Here is a 20728-nt window from a genome sequence, read left to right on the forward strand (position 1 = left end):
AGGAAGATATCTCTCCCCACAAGGCATGCCTAGAGGCCTGTCTCCCAGGGGACTACAAATCTCATCACACTGAAAACTAGGTTAACTACCGTGCCGAACTACTTCATATACTTTCTAAATTATGGGAAAAGAACATAAAATTCCCCATCACAACTATTTTAAGCACACAGGGCAGTAGCGTTAACTATGTTTACATGGGTGTGAACCTCCATTGCTATTTGTATCTAGAGCTCTTTTGAGCATACAAAACAAGAACTCCTGCGCCCACAACACTATTCTCATTCCTCACGCCCCTCTGCCCCAGGCTCTGGAAACTGCCATTCTCCTTCCTGTTTCTATGAGTCCAGGTGGTGGAGTGGGTTCTTAGGGTATTGTGGTTCTCTCGCTCAGTGTGATGCCCTCAGGGTACAGCCATGTTGCAGAATGTGTTGGAATTCCCCCTTCCTTTTAAAAACTGAGTACCGTCTCCCACCACACTTCATTTATCCATTTGAGGGGTACTTCGGTGGCTCCTACCTTTTGGTCACTGCGAATGATCCTATAATAAACACAAAGACAACACAAACACTGGCGTCTTAAAGCATCTAGAGGAGGGAAGGAGAGCAGAGACATTCACAGAGGTGGTGACGATCTGTACCACAGAAAGGGTTATCAGTTATCCTCAGAAGAACTCAATGGGAGAGTTAAAGACTCGGGAGGCTACAGACTTCAGCCGTGGGAAGGCTCTGAAATAAGAAGGCAGGAGAAGGGAGAGCTCCTCTGTAAAGCACAATGGTGGTACCGAATGGGAAGGGAGAGCCTCTTCAGGTCCACAGGACCGAGGTGGCTGCTGACGCTTATACATCCCATGGCGCGAGAGGCTGAGCCAGCTCCCGGCCACTTGACCAGGCTGACCTGCTAAGGAGAACTGAGGCAGGCACTAGGGAGGACCCTGAACTTTCATCTGCCAGGGTGGGGGGAAGGAGCAAGGCCACAGCCGTTTGTTACCTGTAGGCCCATCTGGGAAGGGAGAGACTACAGGAATCGTAGAGAAAGGAAACACAGCCTAAAGGGTCTGCCAGCCGTCGTCAGGAAAGGACAGCCCAGGCTAGGACAGCAGATAACAACTGGGAACACCCCGTGTATGAGAGTGTGTGCCGGTGTTGGGAGCCAAGGCTGCCGTGCCGAAGCACTTCTTACTGCCTAGTTTGTTATGGTCTGGTCTGTGCAAGAGTCTGCTGTGGTCCTGGCCCAGGGCACCAGACCACAAGCGCCGGAGCCACTGAAAGAGCTGCACTTGCTGTTAAATCAGTCCACACCCCCTTAACCCCACAGCGGGCTCCGAATCTCTTTCTCTACTTGGCCTGAGTCTCTCTGGGTCTTGTCCTGCCTTCGGCCTGAGCTGGGCCCACCTATCTCTGGTTGGGTTTCCATGGTGACTGAGAACTGACCTGACAGTTCTACCAGGGTATGTCTAGGCCTGGCTGATAGCAACAGCTTGCCCAAACAGGAGGCGACAGGGAGCACACAATCCCTTCTACCCCCCCGAAAGGACGCCAGATGCAGAAAGCAAAGGAGAAAACAGAAGCAGGGTGTCCAGCCTGCTGAGGCCGAGACAGGACGAGGTCATCTCCAACGCACAACTGAGTTACAACAGAAAAACGGCAAAACAAAAACGCACGCACGTTTTCAGTGAACCTGATTTTCCGATGGGTTGTGCTCACAGCTCATCTGGGCTTCATGCAGCCCATGGGTGAGGGGCTGGACACAGCTGTGAGGAAAGCAAGAAAGACCAAGGAGCCGGGCGACGGTGGCGCACGCCTTTAATCCCAGCACTCGGGGGGCAGAGGCAGGCGGATCTCTGTGAGTTCGAGACCAGCCTGGTCTACAGAGCTAGTTCCAGGACAGGCTCCAAAGCCACAGAGAAACCCTGTCTCGAAAAACCAAAAAAAAAAAAAAAAAAAAAAAAAAAACCAAAAAAAAAAAAAAAAAAAAAAAAAAAAAAAAAAAAAAAAACCAAGGAAAGGAACGAGGGCACCAGGTAAGAGGAGAAGAGGGTCGGCGTGGAGAACGGGGTAAGAGAAAGTGTTTGGTCCGACAACAGAGGGATAAAAACGGGAAGTAGACACGGGCATCTCAGTGACAAGGGTCCAGGGACAACAGTAGATCAGATAATTATCAGGAAGCATTAGATCAGATAAACTCAACTCCGGTCTGGTTAAATTCTGGCGCACCGCAACCCGGGCACGTTACCAAGGAAACACTAGTTTTCTTCTCAAACGAGGAAAACATTTTTTACCAAAAAAAAAAAAAAATATTCAAAACTATTATGTAATACTTTAGAATAACTAAAAATGCTAATAAGTGGAGATTATTTTTTAAAAAGAAATATTAGTTTTCCATCACATAGTCCATTCACCCCTGGACAGAGTATTGCTGACAGATTCGCCAGGATGTCGGCACATGCATGCAGCCTAAATCTTCGGGGGACACTCTAGAGGGCGAGACCGTTTCAACGAACCTTCTCTCTGGATTTGATGAGGGCCGTCAGGTGCTTGAGGACCAGAGGCCCATCCAAGCTGTAGGTATAGCTCATGTTGTCGAACACAATCACCCCTTCGTGGGGCCAGCCTGGGGGTGGGCGCTTCTGGTACTCCCAAGCCGCCTCCTTCTCTAGGTTTGTGTATTCAATCACCCTCTCCACAGAAATCATCTGGAAGAGAAAAGGCACCCACACGGGTCAGGAATCGGGGGTTTGCTTGTGGAGGTGTCTGGCCTGCACACAGCTGGGCAAAGCCGGCAAGACCACTGAGGACTCTGTTGACTTAACAATTCCGCTCACCATCACCTGACACCTCACTCCTGATAGCCCATCCCTTCGACCTTGTAACATGGAGTGAAAAGCAAGAGGAGGGACTGGGGAGCCTGCTCAATGGGTTAACTGATTGTTATGTAAACATGAAGGCCCCGGTTTGGATCCCAGCACCTCTGTCAACAAAAATGTAAGCACAGTGGTGTGGATCTGTAGCCCAGGTGTTAGTGGACTGGAGAAACACGGCAGGGCTCACTGGCTTGCCAAGTCTTGTTGAATTGGCATCTTCTGATTTCCGTGAGGGACTGGTCTCAAAAGACAAGGTGAAGGGTGAAGAAGGCATCTCATAGAAACCTCCTGCCTCCGACGTGCACAAATAACACACAACACCCCTTCCACAAACACAGAAAGGAAAGGATATTTGTAAACCCAAAAGTTTATGTCCTTCGGTCAATAACCTCTGGCTACAGAATGGACATTCCTCCTACAGCGGTCAGCGCAGGCATCAATCTCTAGTGTGTGAGAGAAGAAGAAACGGGAGGAGCTTGTGTTCACTGTCTATCTCAGTAGCAGAAATAAATATTCCGAAGAAGAGGCAATTCACATGCTGACATAATGTGCTACCTCTGAGAAGCACCAGCAACGGACAGGACAGCAGTAACCCCGGGGCCTCCCGCCTTCTACTCCACACACGGGAGATGGTAAAACTGGGGGTGAGTGTGTAGGAATGGCGGAGTGGGGAGAGCTATTAATTAAACAAACAGCCTCGAAACACTGAACTCAACTCTTCTTTTACCAAGAACGAGGAATTACCCATTAAGAAACAAAAATAAACAGGCCTCGGAGAAATTAGCCTATATCCTCTCTCGGATTTCAGAACTTCCCTCCTACAGAGGCATTTATTACATTTGAAGACAGCTTGTGATGAATCTAAAACCTGCTGACATAGCAGACATAAGACAGAGAAAAAGATGTATACATTTTATTTTACATTAACATTAAACAGATGGAAGCGGGACCTTTAAAAAAAAAACTCCGTTAGCTATGATGCAAAAATAACAGTTTTAATATTTTACATAAGAATTGCTTTTATGTCATTCAATGGCAAAGGGGACTGTTAAAAGGCCGAAAACGCTCAGATAAACATTACCATATTCTCCACTTCGGCGCTCTGCCGCACAGACCACTGGAACATCCCCGTGAGTGTGATGGCATAGGATAAGGCCAAGCCAACCTGCCCAGCGTCCAGCGCTTTGAAAGGAGGAAGGAGAGGACATTCAGTCTCAGTGGTAACTCGATCCTGCAGCCTTCTGCTGCCCTACCAAGAGGACCCAGCAAGTTGCGAACAACCAGGGTAATCAATCGTTACGTTTCCATTCACTGATTGAGCTCATGCTGCAATTTAAAAAGCCCGCTATGAACGCCGAGAGACGATTAGATAAGTTTGTTCATCTGGGGAGGACTGACACACATCTGAGAAAGGCAATGTGCACGTGAGGTCTAATGTTATTATTCAGACGCGTCATTATGGTTCAAGGCCTGTTACGTAATCCCACTGTCTATGTCCCATGCAACCGCAGTTGGAAACCACTGCAAACAGGATGATGTGTCCGAGGAGTCAATGCTTTTGAAAGTAGAACACGACTCCCATTGTTCTATGAATAAACACCCTAATTCAGAGGTGTCATTGGAGAGGGTCAGGCATGGCGAGTTTCACGCCACACGTGCCAACACCTGCTCCTCTGGTACCCACCTGGCAGTGAGCACAGTGTGCTTCGTGCTGGGTCTCTCTCTCTCACCCATGTACACAGGGACATCAGCAAACTAAGAACAGTCCCAAGGCTCAAATACAGAGCCCTAGTCTGGACAAAACGTTAACAGTAAACTTGGGTCTCATCTCCGGGCTACCAGATCAGGAATTTTCAGAATGTCATTTTAGACCTCGGTTCGTTCTAACAAAGATAAAAAGAACTTATCCAGACTCTCTCACTGGATCACACTGCATGATCCTACCCACCCTGACATGTTGTAAAAGCTTTAACACACTTTATTAGAACCACACAGAACGCACCATTAGACAAGGTGGCAAGAGTTTAATTTAATAACTGTAAACACAGCTATAAATTGTAATCATACCATAAATAGTTATTCACATCTGCACTTACTTTTTGCCAGAATCAGGGACCCAAAGGCAACGACGATGACAAAGACGGCACAGATGGCATCCAGACGCACGGCAAACCATCGCGACGTTGTCAAAAACAAGAACCAAGCCTCTGCATTTGGGAACCGTGACAAGCGCAGTGAGTAAGTACAAAAGCCATGTTTAACTGCGGTGAGCGTGAGGGGCACCGAGATGTTGGGACAGAGCAGGGCAGCAAGGTCTCATACTCAACATTTCTAGAAAGTCAGGAAATGCAAAGCAACGTATGATGCATAACTCAAACAGCACAGAGGCTTTGCAAGAAAAGAAAAAATAATTGAAAGGTAACTAAGAGCTCATGAGCAGATATATAATAATAATAATAATAATAAAGAATATGGAAAAATGTTCTGCTACTTCTTAAAGTACTAGGCTATAATATGAAGCCCACCCGCTTATAGGTTGACTTTCCAGTTCTACAGCAAAGCACACAGCTCCCTCTTTGCCTTCGATACTTTCCTTACTTCTGCACACACTCGGGTCAGGGATGGGATACCCTCAGGGGCTGTATCCAGTTGACTAGCACGCTAAAAGGAGCCTCATGTAGTTTTTAACATGCCCTTGTGTCATCAAAACACAATAAAGGTGGGGCAGATTTTAGAGACTTGAAGGGAATCCTGAAACTTCTGGGAGAAAGAACTCACACTAACGCAAAGAATCATAGATGGTTGGCAATTGTCAGTCATATCTGTTACCTACCCTGTGCATATCAATTGAATGGTTACCTATCTATGGTCCATGACCAAGAACACCAATTGAATGGTTACCTATCTATGGTCCATGACCAAGAACACCAATTGGATGGTTAGCCATCTATGGTCCATGACCAAGAACACCAATTGGATGGTTAGCCATCTATGGTCCACAGATCAAGAACACTAATTGGATGGTTAGCCATCTACGGTCCATGGACCAAGAACACCAATTGGACCTATGGTCCATGACCAAGAAGGGTCCTGCAGGACAGCCACAGCCCCTACTGACATCTTGCTGGTACTCGCTTCCATGCTTACAGCAGCAAAGAAAGGCGATGCCGTGGGGACAAAACAGCATTCGCTGCAGGAAACATTTGGCAGGGGGTCGTCTGCAAAATATTTCTGCTGACTGAGGTTCTAAACAGACAGAGAGCCACAGGACACCAAGATGGAAGGATTGAGCAAGCCAATCAGAAGAAAGCCAGACATGAGGAGATTCTGCGAGAGGGCTCAGAGCCCAAGAGCAGAAGGAGAGAGCATGAGGCCGGGAGTAGGCAGAGGGCGCCTACAGGCATCCAGTCCAGGGCAGCAGGACTGAAATGGACAGACCTGAATGCAGGTCCTGGTGTGCATCGAACAGCTCCTGGAACCGCTCTTCCGCTCGATACGCCCGGATGGTCCAGAGTCCCTGCAGGGATGATGACAGGTGGGAGAACACGGGACTCCGAGCTGCAGAAACACGGGCACACACAACCGAGGGCTCAGCGCAGCTGCGTGGGTGCATGCGTGGCCTCCCAGGCCTCCTGTGCTCCAAGTGTAGACACTGAAGAACCAAGCGGAACTCCTGGGGCTTCCTAGAGGGCTCCAGGGTTCTAGTCAAAACACTGCCAGAAACCTGAGAAGTCCCTGTCTCCCCGCCCCCAAATCCTGGGCATTTTAAAGACAAAACTGAGTGCTCCTCCTGTTCAGTTCACCTTTGACCGGAGTCAGGTCCAGCTCCCTTCAGGAGCCCATCCTACGCTTTCCAGCTATTTCTTTGGGAAGAAATTATTTTTCACCGATTATTTTAATTTTTGGCCAGCAGGGTTCTAAATACATAATTTCACTAGAGGACTTATCACAACACATTAAAGCTAGACCTATATAAACCTTTTGAAACCCCCTCTTAGAGTGTTATTTTAAGGGCTGGCACATAGCTACCATTTCCCAGTAACTGAAAGGGTACCTGACACAGACAACAAGAAAGCCGTACGGACAGGGCCTCCTGTGCTTCCCAGAGAAGCTTCCTCTGTCCACCAGTGTGAGAGCAGTCCTTGATGGTCACCATGTATCTGGGTGTCACACTGCACTTGTACCCACACCACTGATCCAGATGGGACATCTCTGGGCTGGCCGTGACCCAACTGGAAGCTTACTCTCAAGGTTGAGGCTAGTATGGCAGGTGTCACTGTCCCTTCTTCTCCAGACTCCCACTGTAGGCCCAATGGTTTCATTATCTTATCAGAATTTAAAAGACAAATTCCCCTTTACCTGTCTTTGACTATGGGGAATATATGTCCTGCAGTGGGGGTCGGACATGTGGGCTACCCCCTGTCAGGTGAGGACGGTTCCTTGACAGGCTCACTCTACCCTGCTAGCGTACCTTCAGGATACCAGTAAGTGCTATGGGAGACACAACATTCTATGACTGCCTTTGGTAGTGGCCAGCAAGGACTTCCTATTGTCTTTAGAGTTTATTCAAAACACAGATTAGGTCATGAGAAAAGAAAGTCTGTTGTATTGATGAGCTACTTCTTCTCCTCCTTCTTCTTATCCAATACTTCCTGGCTCAGTTATTTATTATTATTATTATTATCATCATCATCATCATCATCATCATCATCATCATCATCATCATCATCATCATCATCATCATCATCATCATCATCATCATCATCCAACACTTCCTGGCTCAGATTTCAGAAAGTTGAGCTGGCTTTAAATTGTTGTAGCAATTCTTCATCATGGGCACTTTCTGGTACAAATATCTTCCTTGTGGGGGCTGGAGTGATGGTTTGGAGGTTAAGACTGCGACCCGTCCACAGGACACAAGTTTGGTTCCCAGCTCCTCTATCTGGCAGCCCACAGCCACCTGTAGCTCTATGCCCATGGTAGCCTCTTCTGACCTCCAAGAACACACACGTATTGATGCACAGGTACCCACATAAATAAATAGTTTTTTTAAAAGATTTAAGTATCTTCCTTCTTGACCCATTTTTGGCTGTCGGCCTCATACATTCTTAAAAGCAGGACTTCTATTTATTTGGCTTTTAATTTTAATAATAATAAAATATGCTTGCACATTCATAATGAGATGGGCTCCCGATAGCTCATCTTCTGTGGTTACCTACAGAACAGAGTGATTAATCACAGAACATTCTCCTTCTTATCCCCACACTGGGAAGAGAAATGGAGCAAGAGAATGCTGTCCCTGCTGCTGCCGGCATAGCCGAGTCTCTCTGCAGCCTTCCCCCAAGTGCTGCCAACAATCAGCACGGAACCTGAAAGTATCAACGCCTAACTTTTCTGAAGAGCCAACACCAGTGATGAGCACCAACTGTGCCTTTCCAGTCCTTGACTTCCGGCACCTGAGGACAGCTGGGTCCCTCTCCCCACTTTCCTTTAATCTGTTCCTCCCTTCGTCACTCAGGGAAGAAAACTTCCCGGATTACTCTCCTTCTAAGTTAGTTCTGACCCATGCTGCAAATATCTTATTCACCAGAAAACGTTTCTTGCGCATCTCCTCTGCATGCGTGAGGAGGGACAGCCTGAGTGACAAGGGGGTCCTTCCTCAGGCGGAGCATTTGTCTACACACGGCTTCTACCCCTTTCTCCAGGTTAGCTGCAAAGTCACACTTGGGATATAAGGGCCGCAATGATTCCCGAGGGCTGTAATACCCATGAGCAGTTGTGGAATGAATGCTAACCCTGGAGAGGGCTGCGGGAGCAGAGTCAGTCTGTAGAATTTCATGGATCTTCTTCACCACAGTTCTCCTTAATCACGGAAGCTGGATGCGTTCACCACGCCCACCCGAGCTGGCTGAGTTTACCACACCCACCCGAGACCCCCGGCACTCACTTGTGGACTCCAGGCGCTTGACGTCCCTTGACGTCGCTAAGAAATATCTCCGAAGGATCAGGAAGAGGATGGCGAGGGGCACCAAGGGAATGAGGATCCAGGGAATCACTGCAGCCGCCACGGCTATTACACTCACCACAAGTAACAGCGTCTGCAACAGCAAGCACAGCGACAGGGCCTCCTTATTGCCGGAGCTGCAGAGAACCGTGCCCACCCCGGGAAGTAGAAGCATCACGGTACCCATGCTAACACTGAACATGCCTGCGCAAGGCTCAGAATGCTTTAGACGTCTTTGGACGCCTTCATTAGCAGGGCCACTCAAACACGAACCTGAACTGAGATCTCGGCATTCTCAAATGTCACTGAGTTCCCAATGGTTATACCAGCCTCCTCCATGGTGACCGGTCCTCAGCCCCAGTGGATGGAGACGAACACCCTGCCCAGCTCATGAAACGGAGAGAAAGTCTAAAAGGTTCAAAGGTGCTAAGTTCAAAGGAGCTTTCCAACAGTACACCAATTCTTGCTGACTGGGCAAATATTTTTTAAGTTAAAATACGAAATTTTGTAAGAAAAATTACCTTTAACCCTCCAAAGTGAAATGATTTATGGAAAAAAGGAGTAAACTTAATTTTACCAAATATGTAAAATCTTAACAAAAATGAAGTGGGCTATTTTGCATTTTGTGTACCTACACGTGACAGTGGTCAATCCCACAAAATCTCCTCAGGAGGATTTACCGTGAGGCTGGGTGTGCTAGCATCTAACAGAAGGCTCAACCCTTGTGAGGCTGAGACAGGAGGAACTCCACCAGACTGAGGCCAGCCTGGGCTACAAAGTTATTTCCCCGTGAGCCTGGGCTATACAGACCCTGCCTCTAAAGGCAAATGAATAAAACCAAAACAAACATACAAGAGTTTCCTTTAGAATATCATATTTTAATAATACAAATTTTAAAGCCATTTTTTTTCCCATAGGAGCACTTAATGCAAGGGCCTGTGTGGGCTTTTGGTACTTATCTCCCCAACTGCTCTCAGTGTTGGGGACGTTCCCAGACACCTGTCCGCAGCTGACTTTAAACGTAACTCCATGGGGTTCTGTTGCTGATGGTCTAGGACGCATGTGCCAAGGAGTATGTTTCTATAAATAGTAGAAGAAATGTAGTCTAATTTTATGGGAGCCATCTCTGCTTTTGGTTCACTCCATCCCTGAACTCCTACCTGTCCCAAGCCCAGAGTCAGGATACATGTTTACACATAGCGCCACCTAATCGGTATACGGTACTTTTTACTGTTTGTTTACAGTATTAAGAATAAACCCAGGCTCGAGTAGCTCACACGTGAGAGCGACTGGGGAGCTTTGAATCTGTGTCAGCACGGCTGCAGAGTCTGTGCCAAGCTGCCCTGAGTGTGTTCTGCCTGGTCTGCCTTCCGCTCTTCCCGATTCTGTGGGAGGTCAGTCTCAAGTGCTGTTGGCAAACCGGAACTTGCTTCCTGGCAAGATCTCCCTCTGATTTACCAAGGGGAAAAATGATGGTTTTCATCAGCCAGCTGTCTACTGATGTATGTATAAAAGGGCCTCTTTTATCTACTATTTTGGGAACATGTGAGATAAAAGAAATTGATCTCTGAGTGGAAAAGAAAATACCACAACAAACAGTGCGGCTGGGCAGTCCAGGGTCTTAGGGAGGCACTGAAAGTTTGAACAGCACTTAGACTGAAAAGTATTAAGAAATAAATATGCAAATCCTATCGATTAGATTCATCACCCTCCAGTGCTGCGGTAGCTCCTTCTGCCCCTTCAGCCAATAGCCTTTAAGATACCAGGATGTGTCCACGCAAGGGGCACGGCTAAGAGCATTACATGTAAGCCTCTACCGCCCTAAACCCTGTGCCTGCATTCCGTCAAAGCTACAAACCTACATACAAAACTGCACCCTGTGTGCCTCAGAGTTCAGAGGTCAGCTCTGGTTCCCAGGACTAGTGTCTGTCGTTACAGACCTCACATGGGGGCCTGGTTAACACTTGTCTCCTGACCTCTGCTAACAGCCATCTCTGTGAAGGCAGAGTACGGCACGCTGGCACGTCCGATTTGTATGCGGTGTTCTACATAAGCCTCTCTTTAGAGATGAAGCTTTTAGATTTGCAGACAGCCATTAGCCACCTGGCTGACGTGACCATCACATCCACAGCTGCTCTAGGCCCTGTGTTACCTGTCCGTCAGCTCTGTGTTCTAAGTCAACGCTAACAGCACTGAAAAGAATGATTTCTGGGTTATAATCTGATTGCTGAGGAAAAGTTTCCTTTGACCTTTTTCCAGTGTTAACGCTTTTTATAAAACTCAAGGCTTCGACCTGCAGATTCTACTTTGGACACAAGTTTAAAACAAAGGTAAATAACGGTAAACATGCCAAGCAAAAAGACTGTCACTGTGAACACTGAAGCTTTTAATCTAAGGACTCATAAAGGAAACTATTTCATCAGAAAAAGAGGCCAGGGAGCTGGAGAGATGGCTCAGGGGTTAAGAGTACTTCCTGCTCTCAAAGAAGACTGGAGTTTGGTTTCCAGAAACCTGCATGAGCCTCCTGCAACTCTAGCTCCAGGAGATTCGACGCCCCCTTCTGGACTCCCCAGGCACCTACACTCATAAGTGCTCAGACACGGACAGAAACATAAACACACAAAAGCAAAACAGGTCTTAAAAAACAAATAAATAAAAGAAACCTTGGTCAAATTATCCAGGAGATAAAGACAGCTTCAGAATATGATAGCAAAATCTGACAGCATTGACAAGAAACAGATAAACACAGTCACATGGTACAAAATTAGACAGGTTTATTTCAACAACGGTTAGAACAAACTAACAACAACAACCACAACCACAAAAATCAATGGAAATATATGAGTCTGTGGTGAGCCACCGAGCAAATGATGGCCAATGGCTCTAATACTAGGGCCAGTTCTTTCAGGCCATGAAGCATGTATCCACAGACCTCCATGACCAAAGTGCAGAGCGTATCTGACTTTAGTGGATTAACAATAACACAGAAACAAGATGACTATCAGGAAAATCCACTGCACACCTCTAAATAACACCAGCATTAGGAAAACGCAATGAAAATCGGGCACTAGCAAAGTCTGAAAGTTGCAACTAACGTTACATTTGGAGGTAAACATATAGCTTTAACTTTTTTTTTTTTTAAGTAAAAAGGAAATTTAACTACCAAAAAATTAGGTAGAAAAATGAGGTAGAAAAGTGGGTGGGGAGATGGCTCAGTCGTCAGAGCATCTTCTTGCCTTCAGACGAGCTCGGTTAATTCCCAACGCCCACATGACGGCTCACCACCATTCATAACTCCAGTTCCAGGGCACGTGACCCCTTCTTCTCATCCTCCACGCATCCAGAACACACCTGGTGCATATACACACATGTAGGCAAAGACACACATACACACAAGATAAAGACCAATAAAGACATTTTAAAGGAAGATAGGAAACAAGCACAACAAAAACAGGAAAAGGAAAAACAAAAAAACAGACACAGGGGCATAGGCCTGAAATGACAGCACTTGGGAGGTGGACATGGGAGGGGCTGGTGCAAGTCCGAGGGCAGCTCGATCTAACAGGGAGCTCCAGGCCAATCATGGCTACTCAGTGAGAGGCTAGTTCAAAAAACAAACAAACAAACAAACAAACAAAACCACCAAAACATCAATAACAAAAAGGAAAAAAAACGACAGCTTAAAAGAGAAAGAAAAATTTTAATGAGATAGAAAAAAATAAAACGTGGGTCTTTCAAAGAAAGAAGGAAAAATGCTGCTACCACGTATCACAAGAGCTATCACGGGCTTTAAAAGGGGATGACAGACGCTCAGAGATAACACGGTAGATGGGAAGGCCAAATGCCTTGAAAAAGGGTGGCTAAAGGTTTTGCTAAAAGAAACAGCAACCAGCGTAACTCTATTTCAGTCTACGAATCAGAATTCGTAGTTTGAACGGGATTTTTGTGACTAATCGCAGTCCCTGACTTAGACTGTTTCACTGGGGAAGTCTACGGAACAAGTCAGAAAGGGGAAATGCCGTTGTTACCAAATTCTTGGCTTTATTTTAGAAAAGAGGACTGACAGGTAGGATGCAAGGGAGACCACGCCTTTAATCCCAGCACCAGGAAGTCTGCGACAGGTGGATCTCGGAGCTCTAGGCCAGCCTAGTTCTACATAGTGGGCTCAGGTGAGCCAGAGCTACACAGTATGTCTTTGTCTCAATCCCCGCTCGCTACAAAAGAAAAAGGGAAGAGAGGAGGGCAGAGAACGCAAACATTTCGAGAAGACTAGTTGCTAGCAATTGACCTCTGTGACTGGGGCTGGTGGGGCAAGTTTAGAATGTGCACAGCAAGCTGTTGGGAAGGCAGGAGAACTTGTTATCCACAGCCAGGGTTTCTTCTACCTCTGCTCTTAAGGCTTTTAATCCACCAAATCGAGCTGGCTAAGATGACCTGATACGATCTCCCTTACCTGAAATCAGCCAATTATAAGCAGTAATTGTATTTTCAAAAATACCTTTCAACCAACACCTTGGTTTCTGTCTGAGTAAACAGTTGGGATTGGGAGCCTTAGTCTGGCCAAGCTGACACACAAAACCGACGCTCACAGACACAAGTCCCACGCTAGCTCTCTCCTCTTCATGAGGTCAGTCAGCATAATACCAGATGTTTGCAAACGATTACAAGAGATGCAAAGTGGAGACCCACGTCTTTGCTGAGCAGATATACAGGTTAAGTTAACCCACGATGTGCCAGTGTGACCTTCTTCTAGAGTAAAGAGAATGACAGTGACTATCTGAAGAAACTCAAAAATCCTTCGTCAGAATTCAATGACCTATTCTTGACTTAAATGTTTTACACTGTTATCAAATTAAGAATTAAATGAGTCTTTCCCAGTCTGATGAGGTAACTACTCCAACACAGAACAACCCCTCCCCACGATGCACAAGTACAACGAACACCCCCATCAGTGAAGAAACACGGAAAGCATCCCCCTGAAAGTGTAAAAAGGCCTAATCCAGTGGATCTCAATCTGGGTGGAAACCCGGTTTAGGGGTTAAACGACCCTTTCACGGGGGTTGCATATTAGATATTTGCATTATTAACAATAGCGCAATTAGAGTTATGAAGTAGCAATGAACAATCCTGTGACTGGGAGTCACCACAACATGAGGAACTGTACGAAGGGTTGCGGAGTTGAGAAGGCTGAGATTCACTGCTCTAACGGCTTCTACTCAGCACTGTATTAGAAGCACCAGCCACAGCAATGACTCAAGGAGAGCTTTCAGTATCGCAAAGGGAAAAGTGACACTCATTACACACACACACACACACACACACACACGCACACACACATGCACATAATCACACACACACACGCACACACACATGCACACAATCACACACACACACACACACACACACACACACACACACACACACAGTTTGGAGACAGGGCTTCAGTAGGCAGTCCTGGCTAGACTATAAGTGGCTATGTAGAGCTAGCCGCGAACTCATAGAAATCCACCTGCCTCTGCCTCCTGAGTGCTGGGATTAAAGGTGAGTATCACCCATCAGCACATTCAGCAAGAGACCATTCTTAATTGCAGAAAATGCAAAGTGAATTTAGGATCAATGATATGCTAGCAATATGCATAAAATCTGTTATCTCTATATACTAGCAGCAAACAAGTGAAAAATACTTAAACAGTCGCATCAAGAGAAACGGAAAGCACTATACACTACATACAAGTGACCAAAGGAACACAAGTGATCTCTACTGAAAATTATAAACATGTCTGAGAAAGTTAAAGGAGACCTAAATACGTGGACAGATGCGGCCAACAGAATGATGGAATCCATTAAGGACCAGATTAGCAGAAATAAGTAAGGCTTTATAAAAAGAAACTGACAGGGTGGATTTAAAATTAAAAGGCTAAAAATCTATAAAATGATCTTGACAGAGAAGAGCCAAGTGAGATGACTCAAACCAATACAGTCTTTCTGAAACACACAGTAGCCCAGCCACTGTGGTACCCACGGAAGAACATAACCCCACTCCCTTGTAGGTGTGAGCACGTGCTACAGGGTCAAGAATGCTGTATTTGGGGTGCATCCAGAGTGGGGAGGGGGATCCAGTGCAAAGATTAAAAATCAACGTGTACCTCAGGACAGACACAGCTCCTGAGCCCTGGATGATAAGTCTCTCAGAGTCTGGATCCTGCACCAGGAGGCAGAAGCTGTACCAACTGCTTCAAGACTGAATTCAGACTTCCAGAGAACACGCATCGGAATCCAGAGAGAGGACTGGGGAAGACAAGCAAGTTGTGAAATTCTGAAGCAGGAGAAGTTCCAAGACGCTACTTCTGATGATGAAGAACCATGTTCCAGGTCAAATCAAAAAGGACACATCATCATATGTAAGATGGAAAGTACTGGGGTCAGGAGACAGCTAACGACACGGCGAGGTGCGCACGCGCCAACCTGACAGCCTGAGTTTAACCTCTGGGATAAGTGCAGTCGAAGGGAGAACTGACTCCCATGAGTCCTCTGACCAACACATTTGAGCACGGACACACATGCAATCAACAAGTGTAAAACATTATAAAATAGAAAGAATGATTTTAATAAAACAGAAGCAAGCTCACTAGTTGACGTGGGATTCCCCTCTGTATGCTGTGATTACCATTAATGAATAAAGAAACCATCTTGGGCCTGCACAGGGAACAGAGGTAGGCGGGGAAAACTAAACTGAATGCTGGGAGAAATAAGGAGAAGTTAGAGAGAAGCCACATGGCAATACACAGATTAATAGAAATGGGTTAAATTAATATATAGGAGTTAGCCAATAAGAAGCTAGAACTAATGGACCAAGCAGTGGTTTAATTAATACAGTTTCTGAGTGGTTATTTCGGGGCTGAGCAGCTGGGAACCAACAAGCACCTTCCTACAACAACCAGCCAACTTTTTCTTATTCATCTCACTGTGAAAATTCACCAGAAAAAAACAGACAAACACGAATACAATCAAGACCAGCAACATGCGGAGACTCTAGGGGTCTCGAATAATATGTAGTCATTTTCCCGCCCACTCTCCAGACTGTCTAGGATGGCTGAGGGTATAAGGCCCGAAGGGGAGAGGCCACAGGGAATGACCGCTACTGTGTGACCACGCACGCCATCCAGCAATGCTACGGTGCAAAGTTCTGTGTTCTGAGAATACCACCAGGCTTGATAAAAATGAGACCCTTCAGTTCTGTTGTTTTTTAGGTCTTAGTTGCCTTTTTACTAAACTACAACCATTACCACCGCAGCACATGCTGGGATAGGTTGGAGCATCGGTTGCCAGCCTGCAAGCCTGGGAGGATCCCTAGGGGCTGTGGTCTACCAAGTGTGCTACCCATCTGAACAGCAAAACCCAACCCTCTTCTCTTTCCCTAAGGAGAGGACTGTCTAAGAAAGCAGGCGTGGGGCTCTGTGAGGCCTGTCACCCACGGGTCAAGTGTTGGTCAATATTTCCAGTGCCCTCTACGGTCAACTCGTCTGTCCACTAACCGGGGGACCACTTCAACCGGGCAGCTGGCACCAGCATTATCTCCGAGGCTGGCATTGTCACGAACGATTCCTTCCTTGCAAACGCACTGACTAAGAACTCTTTTGTTGATTTCTGCAAGCATGAAAAACACTGTGATTTGGTTAAAATGGATGAGCTTACTTTTAAAGACAGAGATCTTTGAAAATGAGGGCAAAGCAACCTAACTAACACCATCCTTTGTCCGAGGGGGATTTGAAGGTGGGAGTGGGGGGCAGGGGTGAACAAACCGTAGAAATCTCCCAATGACAAAGTCATTGTTCCGTGTGCTTTCTACACACTTTCCCTGACATCTCCACACAAAGCAATGCAAGGGTCAGTGGGACGGAGACAAGTCCTGGCAGTTCCACCCTTGTGTTTCTATAGAAGCTGGTGACCCAACCTATTATCCCGGAGTCTTAGGCTGGCTTTGTTCCCCATTTCCAGATGCAGAGCTTTCTCTCGCCCCGCCCCCGCCCCCCAGGAAGAAGCGACCGAGGGATGCCTCCTTTGCTCCTCCTTTGGCTTGGCATTTTCACTTCATAAAGCGGCAGTCAATGTGTTTTGTGTGCAGGGAGGAGGGAATGACACGTTCGGTGGTGGTCCCCACTACTGCCTGCATTGGTGGCTCAAGTAGCCTCGGGATTAGCCCTTTGTGTGCCGTGAAAGGCTATGAAAAGTCAGTTATTTAAGCTCAGTCAAGCTGCTGGCCTTATTTATTTATTTATTTTGGATGAGGGGTGTGAGGTGGGGAAGAAAGGTTTTGCAGTGCAGTTCTCCTAAATCAGTTGACAGCATTTTGCAGAAGACAGCTGCATGCAAGTTTGTGCACTCAGAAAAAATCCTCCCACCCCCCAGAACCCCACTAAAATGCCAAGTGCTATTCCTGCCTCGTAACTTCATTTTCAATTGTTCTGTTAGCAGGAAGAGCCCTGGAAGCGAGGATGTTAGCTGCCAGAACTGCAGACAAGCGAGGCCCTTTACTGGATGCTCCTGAGGACCACGGAAGCCGCGGAAATAGCATGGAAATTAGGTTAATATGAAATATTTACTGCTCAGTGGTCTATTCTGAAAACAATTGGTGGTGTGGTGCTGAATAAAAAATAGTCCTTAGAATCATCAGGACCAACAAACCCAGCATCTGGGATACAAGCTCACGTGGCAATATTGATGGATTTGGTATGTGTCAGAACACGTGGAAAATAAGATGATTACCATTTATCAAAGGATTTCTCTCACTTAGGAGTAATGTTGGATTTTAAAAGGCATATCCCTTATCACTTGACAAACTCTGTTGACATGCCACTGATATGTAGCTCAGTGCACAGTAGATACCCAGCTCTGGGTTAGATCTCCAGACCTGGGGTGGGGGAGGAGGGTTCAGCCAGACATGACGGGAAAGAGCTGTTTGCCACTCTATCTACCTGAGAACCTGAGACAGAAAGGTCATTTGAGCCCAGGAGGTTAGAGTCAGCCTGGATGATACATTGAAACCTTACCACCAAAACACAACTAAACTAAAGGAAGAAAATTACATTAAAATGATAGCAATTTATCTTTACGGCAATCCTTAGGAAGTAGGCCTTTTCTTTTATCGTTTGTGAGTGTGTAGCTCTGTGAGGACAGAGGCGGTAAGCAGTAGACCTCAGTATGTGAGTTAGAAAAGGTGGTTTCTCGGCACCCCCCCCACTCTACCATACATGACACCCGAATCTTATGCTTATCTAAGAGCCACCCTGTCACCTACAGAGTCACACAGTAGCACACTCGACCCTCACACCGTTTAAACCCGAAGCTTTTCCTGAAGAACCAAGCACACTGTCTGAAGTGGTCTTCGGGGCTCTGTGGCCACAGGAAGGAAGACCGTGCATTGGTAGGAAGACATGTTTAGCCTTTAAGCAGTCTGTCTTCATCACCTAGAATTGAGAACAGCCCCAGCTTATCCAGCAACTACAGTATGACTAAACAAGACCAATGTTTGGTGGCCTCAGGGTTGACCTTGGGGTCAGGATGTGGCTCAGTTAGGAGGGCTGCCTAGCATGCAGAGCCCTAGGTTCAACTCCCAGGGCCATGAAATGGGTGCATGAAATGGATGCACAGACTTGTCTCCCAAGACAAGGGGATCAGAAGCAAAAGGTCATCTTTGGCCTCAAAGGGAGTTCAAGGCCATCCTGGGATACCTGAAAACCTATTTAGAAAAAGAAAAAGTCTTGTGATTGCCCTGTACCTGAGGGATGAAGTGTCCTGCAGTGCAGACTTCCTAGTGGGGGGGGGGCAGCATTTGTTTACCCATGGCGTTCTTATGAAGATGCTCAAGTGACAGTATGCCCAGGGACCTCTTCAGCGGTCTGTGCTGGCACAATCCTATCCTTTGAGGGCTCTGTCTCCCTGTCCTGCCCACCACTACACGGTGAAGGTCTTGTACTTGAGACGCAAGTCTCTCCAAGACCTGGCCCCTCTACCCATCGCCTTTGTTGCTTCCACTGTCTTATGTCAATAATGTGCTGTTTTCCATCCCCTGGTTTCACTGCAAACACCCATGCCTTGGGCTTCCTGCCATATGTGTCCTTCTCCACTTCTGGGGTTCAGGGATGACCACAAAGCTTTGTCCAACTCCTCCAGGTAGGTCGCAGAAGGATCCCAGAAGCTATGACCAAAGAATCTAGGTCAACTCAGAAATAACAAAACCTTGAAGCTTTAATTTAAAACCACATACAGTCTCTTAGGAAAATAATCAGGTGCTGAGACACCGTCAGGCTTCCTCTGCGCACAGAGATGCCCCAGTACTGTGGACACTCCATGGAAATGGGCTGAGACCAACACGCACCGGAGGATTTCTTACTGCAGCATGGCCTGCTGGTCACCCTGAAGGTGCTGACGGTCCTGAGGAGCACATGAGTGAATCGGGGTGAGGATGGGGTCAGGGGGAGGGTCAGGGGGAGGTGGGGAGAGGACTCTTACCTGCTAAGATGTCTTCAGGTAAGCAGATGTGGGACAGAGGAGAGAGATGTACACAGGACACGTCTTTACAGTCCCTTCGATTATTGACTAGGCTGCACTTCACAAACTATGATGGGATAACGTTATACAGGCTCAACTGTAAATCCTTCAGGAAAATAGGCAAACCTGGCTACAGTGTAGAACCTTATTTAAGGAGAGGTCAGCATAGTCAAGCACAGGCATTTGTGTGCACAGTCTGTGTGAACATGTATGGACGTATGCCTGCATGTGAGGGTGAAAGGTTAATGCTGGGCAGCTTTCTTTTCTGCCTTATTTCAAGAAAGGGTTTCTCATGAACCTAAGGTGCACTGATTGGGCTGGGCTAAGCTATTGACCATTCAACCTCAAGGAGCCTCCTCGCTAACACCTCCCAACTCCTGCGATTACAAGCCTGGCTTTGCTCTACCAACTGAGCCATCTCCCAGGTCCTGCCACAAGCATTATTCTGCAAACCGTTCACCAAGCACCAGTTTTGTGGAAAGGTCTATATATAGACAATTAACTGATCCTTGAGGGTATTTATGGGCACATGCATGTACTCTGCCCCCACCCCCAATCTCTCTGAAAGTCAGGGTTAGGTTAAGGGGCTGGGAGGACAGCCTACAGAGAAACAGCCACTGCGGATCAGTGAAGAACATGCATACTCTGCCCTCATCCCCAGTCTCTCTCTGAAAGTCAGGGTTAGGTTAGGGGGCTGGGAGGGGCAGCCTACAGGAACAGGAAACAGTCCAACCCCAAGGAACAGGTTTAAATAAAAAAAAAAAAATGTTCTCCTTTTGGGAAAAAACCAAGGTATTTTGCAAAAATATCTAGTTATAAGAACAGTCACACAACACCCTCCCATCAATTGTGACAAATGTACTTAATTAAACTTATTACTAAAAACAGTGAGTTCTAACTATTTAATTAAAATGCTACTAAAATTTTCAAACATGGCCTCTACTAATAATCTGATAGCTGCTGTATGAAAACGATGGGCCGCTGGTCAGAGAACCCAAAGGGTAGAGCACTATGTCACCAAGCATGATGACCCACGTGGTGTAAGGAGAGAACTAACTCCCACAGGCTCTCCTCTGCCTTCCACATGTGACGCTCAAGAGAACAAACACACAGTAAGACAAAATCTGTATGAAGAAATAAAACAAACTAAAGTCATGCTACTGAAATGTGCCGATCATAAGGAATCAGAGTTAAACCTGTGGGTTAGTGACCTTCTCTGTCTGTCTGTGCGCTCGCATACACACACACACAGGCATACACACACACAGGCATATACACACACAGGCATACACACACACAGGCATACACACACA

General features: G+C 46.6%; 1 protein-coding gene across 1 annotated transcript in view; it reads right to left on the reverse strand.

The window, feature by feature from the left end:
• Positions 1–20728, reverse strand: part of Abcc4 (ATP binding cassette subfamily C member 4) — a 201246-nt gene that overhangs the window by 43048 nt on the left and 137470 nt on the right. The window contains exons 21-25 of the mRNA XM_005355662.2: positions 8808–8958; positions 6299–6418; positions 4957–5067; positions 3942–4042; positions 2501–2692 (exon numbers count right to left, since the gene is read on the reverse strand). Coding sequence (XP_005355719.1) covers positions 2501–2692; positions 3942–4042; positions 4957–5067; positions 6299–6418; positions 8808–8958 — 675 coding nt within the window. The remainder of the gene's footprint in view (positions 1–2500; positions 2693–3941; positions 4043–4956; positions 5068–6298; positions 6419–8807; positions 8959–20728) is intronic.

This window comes from Microtus ochrogaster, chromosome 17, assembly GCF_000317375.1.
Source record: "Microtus ochrogaster isolate Prairie Vole_2 chromosome 17, MicOch1.0, whole genome shotgun sequence".
NCBI classification, from domain to species: Eukaryota; Metazoa; Chordata; class Mammalia; order Rodentia; family Cricetidae; genus Microtus; species Microtus ochrogaster.